The 16,952-nt window shown below is 33.9% G+C and overlaps 1 protein-coding gene across 7 annotated transcripts in view; it reads right to left on the bottom strand.

Annotated features, from left to right (window-relative positions):
- Positions 1–665: 665 nt before the first annotated feature.
- The window catches only part of Cd36 (CD36 molecule), a 52,566-nt gene continuing 36,279 nt past the window's right edge, over positions 666–16,952 (bottom strand). For 5 of the 7 annotated variants that reach the window (XM_028778128.1, XM_028778125.1, XM_028778129.1 and 2 more), the window contains 8 exons: positions 15,313–15,359; positions 8,187–8,256; positions 6,942–7,129; positions 5,687–5,805; positions 4,647–4,720; positions 4,104–4,158; positions 3,189–3,349; positions 666–1,852 (listed from right to left, as the gene is read on the bottom strand). In XM_028778128.1, coding sequence (XP_028633961.1) covers positions 1,849–1,852; positions 3,189–3,349; positions 4,104–4,158; positions 4,647–4,720; positions 5,687–5,805; positions 6,942–7,129; positions 8,187–8,256; positions 15,313–15,359 — 718 coding nt within the window. In that variant the 3' untranslated portion in view covers positions 666–1,848. Of the gene's footprint in view, positions 1,853–3,184; positions 3,350–4,103; positions 4,159–4,646; positions 4,721–5,686; positions 5,806–6,941; positions 7,130–8,186; positions 8,257–15,312; positions 15,360–16,952 lie in introns of those variants that run through there. The other 2 variants (XM_028778126.1, XM_028778131.1) reach the window with 1 other exon arrangement.

The raw sequence follows: 16,952 nt of genomic DNA, 5'->3' as shown, positions 1-16,952 counted from the left end.
TTTAATCCTACCACTCAGTGTATGCCTCCAATCCCGGCACTCAGGAAGCAGAGACAGGTAATTGTAGGCCAGTCTGGTTCACAGAGCAAGGAGAAAGTTCCAGGACAACCAGGGCTACACAGAGAAAGCCTGTCTCAAGAAAAAAAAAATCCAAAGCAAAAACAGAGACAAAAAGCAGAAAAAAGAAAGAAGTTTCTTTTAAATTTAAAGTTTACAGTTTACAATCACATCCTTTCCCTCCCCCCCCACCTTCTCATACACTCCTCCTTGCTGTTTTTAAAATCCAAGTGCACATGCTTGCCCGAGTGTATAAATGTTCATCACATGCATGCAGAAGGCTGAAGAGGAGAGGCAAGCATTGTATCAACCTTAGCAGGAGTTATATGAGGCTGTGAGCAGACATAGAGGAGCTGGGAACCAAACCCAGGTCTTCTGTAGGCACAGCGCTCCTAACCACTGACCCAGCACTCCTGCCTGAAGCTGCCATGCTGTTTTAGATTACTTTCATATCTAGACAAGAGAGTTACCTCTCCTTTCCTTTTTTTTTAATGTATGCAACACAAAATGTTTGTTTTTATTTTGTCTTTTGTAATAGAACTTATTGGGACTAATACTCTTTGTAATAGGTTACTCTGCTAAAAAAAAAAAAATAATAAAAAAAAGCAGAAGAGTCTATCAGTGTTTATTACCCTGGAAAAAAATTGCCTTCAGTCTCACACTGCTGCTATAAAATTAAAGCAAAATATCTCTTTCCAATTGGATTAAGACATAGCAGGAAGGTTAAACAATTCAGAAAGGCATAGGACTTCAGATACAATACTTCCATAAGAAATAATAATTATGTACTGTGATACAATAGTAACTAGACAAAAAGTTTGAATTTAAGGAACAACACCTTTTAATGTTAGAAACCAGTCTATTTTGGGTGATTATGAAAGCAGAAGACATCACCACAAATATATATTAAAGCTCTCTCTAGCTTTTGTAAGATTTCATACAATAATTCATATATTATCATTTACATCATTTAACACTATAACAGCTCTCTGAGATTGCATTAGTTGCAACTGAGCAGAAAGAGAAATACCTACTCAGTTTTTTAAAGAGCGATGCAGCTTGGAACATGGCAACATACTTAACATACGAAGAGATAAAATGTGCTAAAAAAATGTCCATTTCATGGCAAGGAGCAGAACATACAAGCTTTGTGTCAGAAAGTTAAAAAAAATCACTGTGATATCTGGCCTTGCTATTGCCAAGGCCTCCAGAGGGGGAGGGGGTTAAACAATATATAAGCAATGGCAATATATAAGCAATTGTTCATTTTTCATTCTTAAGTCTTTCAAAAGATGTCATACTTATGACATACTATGTGCTGACAGTCGCAAGGCATATTTGCTGTAAATGAAGGGGCCACCACAGACATGATAGCAGTTTCCTCCAATGAAGAAAAGAAAATTTTCTTAGAATGTATATTCTTGAAATTTGCCAACAGGGAATAAATCAGTAAATCAGAACCAAGCAAGATAATTGGTTCTACAGAAATTGAAGTCCACTCAGTTGCAAATGATGGACTTTTAAAAGTGCAAGATTTTATTAAAAAATATAGGCTATAGTGACATATTAATCTTTTGAAATATGCTATGGCTTATTGCACATATATATATATTTACAAATAAATATATATCTGCAATAAGAGATAAAAAGAGAGAGAGAGAGAACACACACCACCATTTCTTCAACTAAATATACGTGTGTTTGGTAAAAAAAACAAAGCATATATTAAGTCTTCGTTTTGTAGATTGGTTTTACCAAAGATGTAGCCAGTGCATAATGTAGGCTCATTCACTACCTGTAAAGTAGAAGAAACATTACCAATCAGAAAGCAGTGAGATAATAAAAAGGCAAAATAGTCTAATATCATACATATATACTTATATATACATATATACTTATATATACTTATACATATATACTTATATATACATATATACTTGTATATACTTATACATATATACTTATATATATACTTATAGATCATATTGTATCAAGATACGATACATTCAGTTATACAGCCCAATATCTCAAGCTAAAAAAAGAAGTTATCTAAGAATGATGCTCAATTACTATCAAACAAATATTGATACCTAACTTCCACATTGCTTTAGAAATCATTAACATGGTTATCTTAGACTTCAATATGGATAATTTGATATTTGTTATAATTTTCTAGAATGTCTCCAGAAGATATACTACAGTATTTACTCCAGGTTATTGAAATGTAGGGATGATCAGAGAATTCATGTAAAATGTTTAGCATTGTCAGTATTTGTTTAATATCAGTTATTAGAATTAAAATTTTCTGCAAGACACAGATTATTGTCAACTTTGGCTTAAGTAGAATGGTTATTTATTTTGAAGTGATTTTTCAAACCATGCATTTTCTCCTCATACTTAATTTTCCTGACAGAGATTGGAGACTTTTATTTCAAAGTTCACTTCCACTTAGACCATGGTAAGTAGCTTAAGGTTCCATTTTTTTCATATAAAAAAACAAAGATATTAATATCTAGACACAGTAGTCACTACTATCTAAAAAACTCTGTACAAAATGTTAAAGTATTATCCACAATTACGTACTTTTTCTTTAAACTGAGTAACTCAGTTAATTAATTATATTATTATCTTGTAATTTTATATTCTAACTCTTAGACAGTTACTTTTAATTCATCATCATGATGTCAAACTATTGAGCCCTGATTGAGGAAAGTCATGGCTAGTATCTACATGCATCCACCATAGGTTTATGATGATAATTTTTTTTACCTCTGTGTTTTATCCAAATCTCTATATTTCTACAACTTCATCTTGCTCTTATACATTTCAATCTACTAAAATATTTATAATTATAATTTTTCATCAAGTATAATTTTAATAATTGTTAAAATAAAAGAAATTAGAGAGTCTAAATTTGGACAAAAATTATCATTATGCTAATTTTCCTATGGTCTTGGTTTCAATCATCATTTGTTTCTTAATTTACACCAATTACATCAAAAATTGGGATATATGTTAAGACATTACGGTTAGCTAAACATGTCCAGAATATTTGTGACTTAATGTATAATCACTTTTTGATAAGATGAAAATAGTTGACTACTACATACTTTGCTAGAGCACTTACTTACTTTCCATTTTTAGATCTGCAAGCACAGTAGGAAATCATAAAAGCAACAAACATCACCACTCCAATCCCAAGTAAGACCATCTCTACCAAGCCAAGAAGCTTTATTTTTCCAGTCACTTGTTTTTTGAACATTTCTGCTTTCTCATCACCAATCGTGCCAGTCTGCAATCAAGGTAACCATCAATGTTATTTGAATAAATTAATGAAACAAAATCATTTTGTACCATTATCTTCTTTAAATGTATACATAAGTGTCAGCTAACTGTGTCAGCAAGGCTGAAAATTTCACCTGACATCCAAAGTAGACATACTGCACCTGCTGATGTGCAGTAATGACTCCTCTCCCACTTGATCATGCCGCCTAGTACTCAGCAGTACACAAGCATCCATTTGATCTTTCAAATTCTTTGAAATATGTCACAACTTTCCAAAGGTTTCCCAGTGTCAGGGAGAACTTGCTAAGTTCTTACAAACATCTATACATGCTCTGAAGGTCTTTTGCAATGCATTTTCTAATTATGTGACTAATCAATTTTATAGCTTACAGTAAGATAGTTTATCAAGCAATAGGATTGTCAGCCTAGTCTGAACTACCCTGACTCAAAATAATTAGTTCGGTATTATCATTGTTATGTTCAATGAGTCATGAATTCGGTGGTGTTACATATATGCATGTCTCTTTCTTGAGTATTCTTACTTGAGAATAAGTAAAGTATGTAAAATACTTTGTCTGAAAAACTATAAAACTAAACAAATACTTCGATGTAGTTTAGTTTTTTTCTAATAGATAAGTCAAAGTGTAAATTAGAGCATATATTCAGGCAACGTAAATACATCATCACATAGTACATATGTCATTTTAAATACCAAAAGCTTTTTATATAAAAATTGTTTTAATGAATAATGAAATACTAACCTCATTTAGCCACAGTATAGGTACAATATAAGGTCTCTTCAGATTCTTTAATGCTCTATAGTATACATTGAAAATAATTGTGAGTATACTTATACATACTTAAAATATACTTATAATAAATAAGCTATCAGATATCTATTACTTTTGTGTATTGTTTAAGTTCTTTGATTTTTTTCTGTTCAATGAATTAACTTTAATTCCATTCACATATCTAATGTAGATTTGTATTTATATTTTATGGGTTATAGGTACACATTTTAGCATACAAAAGTATATGATCTAGAAGTTATAATTGGATATATGATATGTAAGAAGTACCGCCAACAATATCCAACTAACATTAGTTAAAATATATCATTTCATTAAGCATTAGATCTGATTCTTCTTTAAGGAAAATTTATCTAGATATTTAATAATTCTATACTGGAATAAGGATGAAAAAAACATAAGACATTCTTTACATTTTTGTTCATCTACTCACATTCTTATAAGAAAATGCTACTACTGCATTAAAAAAAAAACAACACTGTTAGAGAAACTCACTCTATTTTTCTAGCTGGCTTGACCAGTATGTTGACCTGCAGTCGTTTTGCAAATTGTAGAGTGAATCCAGTTATCTACAAATAAGAAATTTAAATAATTACAAACTTCTAACATATTCCTTTATAATAGTCAGATTTTACCTTTCGTGTTATACAAAGAGAGACATTTTGTATTTAAAAGTGGAAGAATTCTTAAGAATAAGAAATTAGAGTCTTTTAAATTTTGTGCATAAGCAAGTAAGTAATCATGTTCTAATGTATTTATATGCATACATTGTATCTACATATAAAATGTATACATATATATAAACATATATATGGGGAATTTCTTTATCTTAGCTAACATTACAGTTTTCTTTAGATTGTGAAATCAACATAATTTGGTTCAGAAAAATGTAACATTAGTAAAACAATATAAAAGGCCAACTCAGTTCAGTTAGTTACTGAACTATATGTACAAATATTTATTTATTCAGAGTCCACACATCAATATAAAGCAGTATTATAGACTTCCGTTATTTAAGGAGAAATGTGTCTCTAGAGCTCTCAGATGCTGAGCCAGCAATTGTTAGACTACTGAGGTACATTTGTCGTTTCTCTTCAAAGGTTCAAAAGAGTATCAAGAAAATTTAAATGTTATTAGTAGTACTATAGCAACTGTTATACTTTATTCTTGTTATATATTTTTCTGAAACTTATATATAATCATACTATGTTTTAATCCTCAATAACAGTGATTCCTCACAAAAGCAAATCCAGTAAATGTAATGCTACTACTACTAATAATAATGATAAGAATAAGAATATAAGGTAATTACACTAACTTTTATCGTTAGAATTATTTGATTCCATCAAAATCCTTATAAAGTCCCATGTATTGGAACCAAAAATAAATTTCTTGCCATTCATACATCAAAACAGGAAGAAATAAGTTTTATTCTCATTGACAGTTTCACTGATCTTAAAGATATGACCCAAGAATGTATACTTTTTATTTTTAGAAGAATATTAACTAAATCTATCAGTAAGGCAATAACTTACAGGTTCCACATCCAAGTATGTCCTATGCTCATCTTCATTTGGACTTAAGCCTTCGATAGGTTCTGAGACATCAGGACTTGCATGTAGGAAATGTGGAAGGGAAATATACACGGGCTTTCCTGAAGACACATTTTAATAGACATTGGAAATAGATTACTTTATAATTCATATATTATTTAAAATATTTGCTAAAAGATGAAGCTTTTGAAGATTTAAATATAGTTGTTTTGGAAATGCAGATGGTAAGAGCATTATTAGTGGTTATTATTATGAAAAATAACATAAACATCTGTGACATTTTATTAAACAATTAGCTTTTTGTTTCTTCACACACTAATTTCTAGAAATCAAATCTTCACTGTTGAACCAAATTAAAATATGTTCAAACTTCAAGTGATGCTACAACTATACTGAACATCTCATAATTTGTTCTTCTTTATTCTCATTATTTTACAGAGTATACAAACATGACAAAGAAGACTCTGAGGTCTGTGCTTTTCAATTCTTATTGTAGAGACACGATAATAGCTAATTTTATTCTCTGTTTTCTAGAAACAGGGGAGCTAAAATCATGGCAGATGATTAGAAAACCCATTGTATACTGGGACTTTTTTCTTTCTATCTAACCAACAAAACAATATGGTTTAATATCAGTTGATTTTTCTAATAACTCAATTTTATGATACAGAAACACAACAGTAGCTTCAAGAAAGAAAGAAAGGAAGAAAGAAAGAAACCACATAAAAGCAAAGAAAAGTGTACTCCTATGAAAGATTATGTTACATTACGATTGCTTTCTTTCACTTTAAAGGTCCAATAAAAAAGAATTATGGGTTAATATTGCATTAGATATCAGGATACTTCATTCTGATTCATTCATCTCCTTTTCTGTACTCTTCCACCCAACTAGTAGGCCTTTTCTAAGCTTTCTTGTCACAAGAATGTCATTATCTTATCCTTTGCAATTGTGGTTTGTATTGTAGCTTCAAGACCCTCTACACAGAGAGAAAGAGACAGAGTGACAGAGACAGAGAGACAAAGAGAGACATAGATACACAGAGAAAGATTTAACTTTACATTCTGCATGTAAGAGAACATTTGTGTGATATTTATCTTTCTGAATGTTGCTTATTTTGCATAATATAATGTTATCTAGCCCTATCTAACTTTTACATGTTACAATTTAAAGAATAAAATTTTCAAGCATAATAAATACAAATTCACATGAACCTTGACAATGAGCATATCTACAGACCTTCTTTGCATTTGCCAATGTCTAGCACACCATAAGATGTACAGTTATTGGAGATCACTTTTTCAGTGCAGAAACAGTGGTTGTCTGGATTCTGGAGGGGTGATGCAAAGGCATTGGCTGGAAGAACAAATCTGTACACGGAGATTCCTTTAAGGTCAATTTCAGATCCAAACACTGCGTAGATAGACCTGCGTGGGTTTTCAAGAAAAGAGCTTTATACTAGAGAACTGACTCCTGTTCTGGAAATCTGACTCTTTTTGCTTAAACTAATTCATATCCTTGCTTTAACTTATAAAAAGCACATATTCCTAATAAAATTTTAAATACTTTAATTCATAGAAAAAATTGTTGATGTTTTTACACTTTAAGACATAGCATAGTTAAAAGTGTGAGTATAAAATATACATTCTTTAGCTCCTAAAAAATCTTCTAAGGTGAAGTTCACATGTGAACTGCCATGGGGGATAAATGTCAGAGAAAGTTTTTATACTAAAATTCCTCTATATAACAAATATTTATATGTCCTAGTCAATTATACATTTGTGCTCAATTTAGAACTTTCCATCTTTTAAAAATGCTTAAAGAAAGAGCCACATAACACTTGGTGGTATATGTCCATTCTGGGCTTGGAGTAGATCTCTATCATTTACCCTGTGTCTACCATGCACAGTTCTTTGTGTCAGAACTAATTCAATATTCTCTCCAATCTCCAGCTACCCCTATGTGACAAAGTGCTGTTTGCAGCAATTTTATACATAGGGTAATAATTCTGGGGTGTGTAATCAATAAATCTGTCTATAGTCTCATTTTCAAGAATAAGACTGTAGATCAAGGGTAGTTGTGTGGGTTTCAATAATCATGGATATATTCTCAACCCCACCAGTTCAGAAACTTTGTTGTATGGATCATTAACATAGTTCTGTAATAAATGTGTCATCTTCTTTAGATATCTTCGTAAAGATAAGATTCCCTTTACACTTGATTTCTAGATCTTGAAACTTTATCAGCAGATACGATAAATATTACTCAGAAATGTCAAAGAAAATGACTTGTACTATAAAATGTTGAAATGTGTAAGCTAATTTGGAATAATCAATAAATATAAATTCCATTTTGCCACATTTATTCTTAAGAAATCAAGAGAAATATTTGTCTATTTTTAAAAAAAGAGTGTAAATAATTATACTTCCCATTTTTTAAAGACTGGAATGGCAAAAGTCTAATATTTACACTCCAGAAACTTACCTGCAAATGTCAGAGGAAAAGAATCTCAGTGTCCGAGATTTCTCAACAAACGGCGGAAAGGAAGCTGCATCTGGTAAATATTAAGCCAATGATCAGTATTTTTACGTGATGTGAATTTTAGAAAAATCTGTAAATCTTGTTTCAGTATAGTCAATAGAAATAAAACATACACTGCATATAAAATTTTAAAGTTACCTAGTAGGATAGTAATTTTAGAAATTAAAAAAAGATATATATTTTATTTATATATTATTATTCAACAATATTTATATATTGTTGAAATATGAATTTTATTGTATATACTGAAGTATATGCAAGTTATCATTTTCAACATATAATCAAAGTATCTTTTACTGCTAATGTATAGCATACGTAGGCTTACAGATCATTTCAATCACAAAAGATGCTCTAGCTGTTTTTATCAATTTGACACAGCCTAAAGTGACTTGAAAATAAAACTCCATTGAAGAGCTACCTAGATCATATTGGCTATGAACTTGTCTATAAGGGAGTATAACAATTTGAATAAGAATTGCCCCATAGAGCAGTATTTAAATCTTCTGATGTCACCTCACTAAGAAATAAAAGACTAGAAATCTTAAAAAAAAAAATTATATCAAGAGAAAGAACCCTGGATGGTATTGCAGGTCCAACTTATACCCCTGAACTGCTCAAAACTCCAACTCACACAAGGATGGAACACACTGCATTGGGATTCAGCCACCAAAACATGTGCAAGGAATGTAGACTTTAAGAATACATGGACCTCAGCTATATAATGAGATGAACTGACAAGCCATCTAGTTCACTACAAAAGCTTCAGTTCCGAAACCGACTCTAGAGCCACCCGATTTAGCACCTTGAAGGTCACACCATAAATCTCAACTTGACTAAGAGTCAAAATGCAGACATCCAAATTCCCCAAAGATTTTTCTTTCTTTCTTTACCACTAACCCATATGCCTGTATTTTCTCAACACCTGAGGTCTGTGTTCATTAATCATTCATCTAATTAACAAGTAGTTTGCTGACTCACTGGATAACTGAAGATATATGAACATATAGTTGTATGATAGGCCTTTCCCCCTGCACCCAGACCTGGCCTCAGGAAGTATAATGCGGAATGGGCTAGTTAACTGAAACTGATGGAAAGATTTTCAGAGAGAAATGAAAGCAACGATGCCCTTAGCAGATTTTAAGCATTAAAAGACTACAGAGGCAAAATAATACTTTTTTAAAAAAAGTTTTAGACTTATTTTATATGTTTGTATGTGTTTCTGAGCGTATGTATGTATACTATGTGCAGGTAGATGCCCATGGAAGCCAGAAGAGAGTGTCAAATGCCCTGGAACTGGAGAAGCAGGCAGGAATGATGGTGATAGTACTGGAACCCCTGAATGAACAGCAAGTGTTCTTATTGCTGGGCCATATCTCCAACCCCTATACTTTTTCTTTTTCATATACTTTGAATACAAAAGTCTATTTCAACAAGCAATTTTCTTTGATTTACAGATGCTACTTTCATGTGTTTTGCACAAACTTATAATAAAGGATTATCTCTGAAAAAAAAAAAAAAGGAATTGCCCCATAGATTAATCTAAATGCTTAGTCATCAGGGAGTGACACAACTCCGAAAGGATTAGTAGGCATGGCCTTGTTGGAAGAAGTGGATCACTGGAGTGGGCATTCAGTTTTCCAAACCCAAGCCAGGTCTAATGTCTGTCTCCTCCTGCTGCCCCCTACACTGTCTGCCTGCATGTAATCATGTGCCCCTCCAAGATAACAATGGACTAAACCTCTGAGATTTTAACAAGCACAGTTAAATGTTTTACTTCATAAGCATTGCCATGATCATGATACCTCTTTACAGCAATAGAATATCAAGATGAAACTTGGTACCAGAGAGTGGGGTGTCCCTTTGATTGTTTTGTTGGTTGAATGTAGACTTTCGATTAGAAAAAAAACTGAATGCTTCAAGCAGGGCTTAATGAACCATACTCTTAGAAGCGTGGAAGCTGGTACTGAAGAAGACTTGAACTGTGGAGCTTAACTCAAGATATTTAAGAGGAAAAGAATATTAGTAAGTGGCTTAGAAACCATCCATATGATATTCTGTCAAAGATTATGGCTGATTTCTGCCCTCCTCCAAAAAAAAAAATCTGCCTAAGGCTAAATTGAAGAGATTAATAGTAATGGCAAAGGAAACTTCAAGATAGTCTAGTACTGACTTTGTCATGTGGTTAGTAGTGGTAACACTAATGCAGAACTATCATGAAAAGGACCAGGCAGTGCAAGAAAGTATAAAACATATTCCGTTTGAGGAGAAAAAGTACACCAGAAATTATAATGGAGACAAATTCAGTCCTCAAGGAGATTGAAAGTTTAAAGCCTGATGCTGAGTGGAATAAGGGAGTGGTGGCCTCAGGGCCAGACCCACCCAACCAAGCTTCCAACTTGTGAAAAGAAATGAAAGAAAAACATACACAGTGAAGGAAACCATCAACTACAGAATCTGATAAAAATGTAACTGAAAAAGAGGGCCAAATTTTAGTCTCAGCAATCAGGAGAACTTGGCAGCTTCAGCCATCTCCTGGCTCTGGCTTTCAACTTAAGGTTGTAAAATCTCCCTTTGTAACTAAAGAAAGTTGCAGAAGCCAGGAATATAATGGGAGTCTCCCAGCATGAAGGCCTAGAGAGGCCATTGCATGAAGCTCTGAAGGTGAAGTTAGGGCTGTCTTGCAGATGCCAAGATGTTGGAGATGCCAGTCATGGGATAGAGTCCAAGGAGAACTGCAGATGCGGTGAGGAACCAGAGAGAAACAAGTTACTATCAACATAGCTGAAAGAAGCCAGTAAGAAGTGCGCTTTGACATCAAACATGGAAATGTAGAATTTGGAGTTTTCTCATCTGGCTTTCAGTCTTGATTTGGTCCGTTATTTCCTCTCTATGCTCCTTTTCTTTCCCTTTGCAATGGTAATATATTGTTGCCCAATTATGCTGGAAATATATGTGCTCTGCTATTTCAGTTTGATTTTACAGGGACTTAGAGGAGAGCTGTCCCTGCTGCTCACATACTGCAGAACTTGAGAGAGTGGGCCCTGCACCTTCCCTGGACAGCATAGTAGAGCTGGCCCTGGATGTCGGAGTTGCAGGTGAGCTGGCCCCATGGGTATGAAGACAGGCGCCTGTTCTTCCTCTTGTCTTCTGGGATGTGGCTCAGACTAGGGAAAGACAACAGCCCTTCCCCTCCCTCACCCTTTCACATCTATGCCAGGGCAGAGAGCCATTCACCAACTGCAACACTTGGGACAGCAGCCCCTGCACCTTGCTTAGGCAGCAGGCTAGAGCTGGCCCTGTTTATGTGGTGGCTGTAAATGAGTCATCCCTGTAGGTGTAAGAGTAAGAGAGCTGGGTGGTTGACCAACCCCGATACCTCTCAGACCTAAATCCAGGGCCTTGAATTGGTTCGCCACAACATCTACCCTATTAATGAACTGCTGGAATGCGTGAAGGGGCTGTTCCTACACATCTAAAATTATAGGATCTCCATGACATGTTACAAAACAGGATATCCAAAAAGAGTCCTAGTGAGGTTCCAGTATTGATAGTGTTTCAGAAGTCAGAGGCCTCGAATCAGGCCAACGAGTCATTGCAAAGAACATTGGCAAGGAAAGAATGCATGTTTAAACGTAAAGGTACATGGCAGGACACACTGTGACACGCTACATTCCACAAGTAGAGGTTGCAAGGGGAGGGTCGGTATGAGAAATGTGGGAGATGAGTGGGGCTGGGGTACATGATGTGAAATTCACAAAGAATCAATAAACAGTTAAAGATAAAGAAAAAGAGAGAAAGATTGGCTTGAATCTCAGAAGAGACATTGAAACTTGAACTTTAAAGCAGCACTGAGACTGTGATACAATATGGGGACTTTTAAAGTTGGATTTAATAGATCTTTACATTTTATGATATAGCTACAAGTTTATGGGTGCAGGGAGTGGACTATGGTGGATTGAATAAGAATGCCCCCATAGGCTTATAGGTGAATGCTTAGTCATCAATGAGTGGCACTGCTTAGAAGGAATTAGAAGGTATGGCCTTTTTGGAGGAAGTGTGTCACAGGGGATATGCTTTCAGGTTTCAAAACACCAAGGCAGATCCACTGTCTCACACTTCCAGCTTACTGTCCTTCCAGATGTAGAACCCTTAGCTACAATTTAGAACCACGTCTGCTTACATGCTATCATGCCAGGATGATAATGAACTAAATCAGATACTGTAAGTGAGCTCCAATTAAATATTCTCATTTATAAGAGTTGCTGTGGCCATGGTGTCTCTTCACAGCAATAGAACACTAATATCTCTGTCTAAGACAGAGAGTGTCTTGATTTTTAATCAAAGGAGGAGGGCCCTCTGAGTGCTACTATTTTTTCCTAGGATGATGGTCCTGGGCTATATGAGGAAGTTGGCTAAACAAGAACCTGAAAATGAACTTGTGAGCAAGCCAAGAAACAGCATCTATACATAATTTTTGTAAAAAGGTTCCTGCCTTTAGCTCCTACCCTGACTTCCCTCAGTAATGAACTAGAAAAATAAGGTAAGTCTTGTATTCCTTGTATAGATCTCAATCAGAGGTTTGTACCACAGCAATACAATAAAACTGGAATTGCAGCAATATTTCAAGTTCCTGAAAAGTACACATAGCAGGAGGCTATATAAATTACTGACAGATATATATACACTGTATATGCACTGCTATGAAATAAAAGAAATCCTAGTAAGGCCACTGTTGATGTTGTAAATGTGTTTTTGAAATAGCTCACTCTATCACCGGGTTGGCAATTTTCTTGTTGTAAATGTCTTTAAAATCCCTAATATATCAGCACTGTTCTAACTTTTAGTAGTGATGTGTTCATCTGATTTAATAATTTTTAATTTTTTCTCACTAAAATTTCTCATAAATATTTTAAAGTATTTTTATACTTAAGATGATATTTTATTGTTTTGTTCAAATTTCAATGTAATTGTCTTCCAAGGCAGACACTGAAGAAGTGGCTAGCTGTGTTTGGTTAAAATAGTCTGACATCTCCTTCAATTACGTGTTCATGTTTTTCTCATCAAGTTTTATTATTTTTTAACTTTATGACTTGTCTTCATTTATGCTTATATGAATAAAGAATCAAGAAAATTATAGTGTTCTTGTGACCAAAGCTTGATTCTTTCAGTTAAAGGATTAGATAGTAAATTTTTGTTTAAATTCTCCATACCAGTAGGCATTGTCTACACCTGAGCATCCAGTGATTAATCAACTAAAGGATTATATATTGCAAACACTTAAATCATTTTTCTAAAACATCATTGAAGATATAACATAATTAAATCCATCAAATTCCATAGTAAAAAATGTAAGATAGTTATTAGTAGTGTTCATGTATGTGTGGAGACCAGAGGGAAACTTTGTATGTAGCTCTACAGCTATTGGCCATCCTTATTTTTGACCTGAGTTCTCCCACTTGGATCTGAAGCTTACTGATAAGGCTAGGCAAGCCAATGAATGAACTCCAGGTATCCACACATCTCAGCCTACTCAACGGTAGAGTTACAACTACACTTAACCATGTTCAATGTCTTTGCCTATGGCTCCTATGAATCTAACTTGGGTTCTTATACTTGTTATGACACTATCTTCTAACCAAATTATCTCCCCATCCCCCAAGAGTTGTTTTTCTGAAAAGAAACATTCTAAATGTGCATCATTCCTTTTAGTGGATGTGTTTCAAATCACACACACACACACACACACACACACACACACACACGCGATTTTAGATTATAAAGGGCACATGTTGGCATTTTGGTTTCAGTGGCATTTGTTCCCTCCTAGCCCCATATCAAGAGTCTCACTCACAGGAATCATCTCCCAATTACTCCTCTCTCTACTTTTCTCTTTTCTTCTTTTTACCTCTGGAGTCTGCCTCTATATTTCATTACTTAGGGTTCCTGTCATTATCACTCATAAATTCCCAAAGCTCTGCTCTCTTTAGTTCAACCAATTCCTTAGATCAAGAACAGAGTTCTTGGTGTTTTTTTCTCTTAAACACAAGGCACCCATTCCTGTTTAGGAACAGTTTAGTACAGGAGTATGAGATTTACATAACTATTAAAGTATTGACATACTTAACAACTTATTTGGGAAAGTGTCCTTGGAAAACATTACTGTCATCACTCATGCTTTTCTACTCTGTGAGAGAGAACAAAGGTAAATAAACCTGTAGTCTCAACTGTGCCTTGGAAAGGTAGCCTCAGGCTTCCTTTGTTATTTAAACTTTTATCATCATTGTATCAGTTTCCTACTGAGTATGCGCTCACCTACTTTGTAAATATTATGTATGTGCTTCTAACTAATTAAAGGCTTATCTTTGATTTAGATTACTTCATGGCATTTGATTACCATAGTATTTTACAACCATCGTTCTTACATGAAAGGACAGTGTGCACTTTGCCTTTCTTTAAGGACAATAATAACCACACACTAACTACATCTTAAATCAAAGATTTTTTTTCCTTTGGATTCCAAGTCTAATGTACAGAATACATTTTTGCATATATTCTTCCTGATATTAGATATTTAACCTTGTTTCATTTTTTCTTTTCTCCCTCATGCTGAACAACTTGTTCAAAATAGGTTGCTTCTGCTCTCCAAACTTACTGCCTCTACCTATGTAAGCCCTGCATCTCACAGGCGGTGGGGATAGGTTTTCCTTTGTGAAATTGTATTTCTTCACATCTCTGTTGTCAGTCTACTATTGAGGAATAACTGACTAGCAACTATACCTCTACACTTGTTTTTACCTACTTCTTAGATGACAAATCCCTAAGTGAGATACTTGACAAAGAAGAACTTTTCTTGTAATGAAACAAGGCATATTTTCCATGTTTAATCTAAAAAAATCCTAATGCACTTAGGAGATATCTCATTCCTACCCTACCTAAAAATAGACTCTAGCATATGCTGAGTGGTAATCATAGCCCCTCAACCAGAATTTCTTTGGCAGGGAGAGGGGTAGACTTGTGGGAAAAAGGTGACATTTTTCTCATTGTGGTTATTACAAACAAAGATTCTTACCTGTGCCATTAATCATGTCGCAATAACTTGGCCAATAGGACAAATTCCTTAGGTATAAAAGAAAGAAGATGAACAAATACACTCATTTCAATAACAACATATTCACATTACTCTTTCAATTTAGAAACACTACTTTTCTCAACATAATAAAGAATAGAGGTGTTGACAGCAAAGATTTAATAAACATTCCACCTCACTCAATCCATTGATTGTTTGATTCCTTAATCTTATTGCTATGAAGCAAGTATTGGGCAACTTAAGAGGATAGACCATGAACATAAGCAGCTAAATGCCAAGCTCATTAGAAACCACTCAGATAGACATGGTTCTGGAAGAAAATAAGAAAAATGTAGATCTCCAAGCAGGAATTGGTTTCCTTGAGAGAAATGAATTATGTGGTAATTTGTTTAGTGTTAATCCTGATAGAAGGAAGACACTAAAGACATTCCTGACATTCACTCCTCATCATACAGAAGTGGAGAGAAAAAAAGAGAAAAAAGCAAAGTAGCAAGGGTTTGGATTCATAGAATTCAAAATATATAAATACTTAATGTTGACTTTATCCTCATTGTACTTTTAACAGGTTTTACATTTTTCCAATTTTACATTATCAGAGAATAGTATTAGAATGGGACTAGAATTATTTATCTTTTATCATCTAAATTATGTGCACTTATATATGAAACAGATTAAAACAATTAGCATTAAGTCCCCATGAATTTTATTTTAGTCATTTGAGTGAGAAAAAAACTATTGCTGTCTCCTTCTTAAAAAGTTTAGTAGGATATCAAAATATACTGTTGATTAGTTTTTAAAGAAGTAGTGCTAGTTTTACTCAGCCAGAAGACACGTAGTTTTATCAACTGCATAATTCAACAACCCCAAGGATTCTTTTTCTCCTCATTCTTGTTAGTTTTCTTTTTATTTTAGTGATATCTAAAATTAGGCTTCTTTCAGATGAGTTGTCAGGAACTGAGACACAGAAAAGTATAGGTTCATGAACCTAGTGTGTTCTTTCATCTTTTGAAAGGTGATATATTATATATTATGTTAATTTTCTTTGAAATGCTAATTTCATTTTCCATCAGTAAAAAAAAAAATTGGCATGGAAGTGAAATTATAAAGGTGAATGAATTCGCTTTAAACATTTACCTGTTTTGACACATTTGGAAAATATAATTTTTCATATGGTCATTTAAAAAGCATAATAAGATATATTTGCCTACCTCATAGATTATAGTGATTTTTTAAATTTGTTATCACTTAATTGTATGAATGTGCTGTAACATTAATTATGCTGCAGAGAAAAAAGTTAATGCTGTATTTCTCTGACTAAGAGGAGCTATGAATAAAGGCAAAGCTTTCATATGCTCGTACAGCTGACTGTCAGTCAGGCTGGTTAGGAGCAAGATGGTAGCATGAAGAGTTTAATGTCTGGCAAAAAAAAAAAAAAAGTTGCCAAGTTGCATTTTAGCCATATCTGTTTTATAGGCTAGTACTTGTGCCTTAACAGTAATAGTAAAGTAATACTAATAGCACATTATAATACCCTGGTCTGTCTGTCAGTCTGTCTCCGTCTCTGTCTCTCCCCCTTCTCTCTTACACACACACACACACACACAGACACACAGACACACACA

The sequence above is a fragment of the Grammomys surdaster genome, unplaced genomic scaffold (genome assembly GCF_004785775.1).
Source record: "Grammomys surdaster isolate TR1022 unplaced genomic scaffold, NIH_TR_1.0 325, whole genome shotgun sequence".
Classification (NCBI taxonomy): domain Eukaryota; kingdom Metazoa; phylum Chordata; class Mammalia; order Rodentia; family Muridae; genus Grammomys; species Grammomys surdaster.
This window is presented reverse-complemented; position numbering and strand designations above follow the sequence as displayed.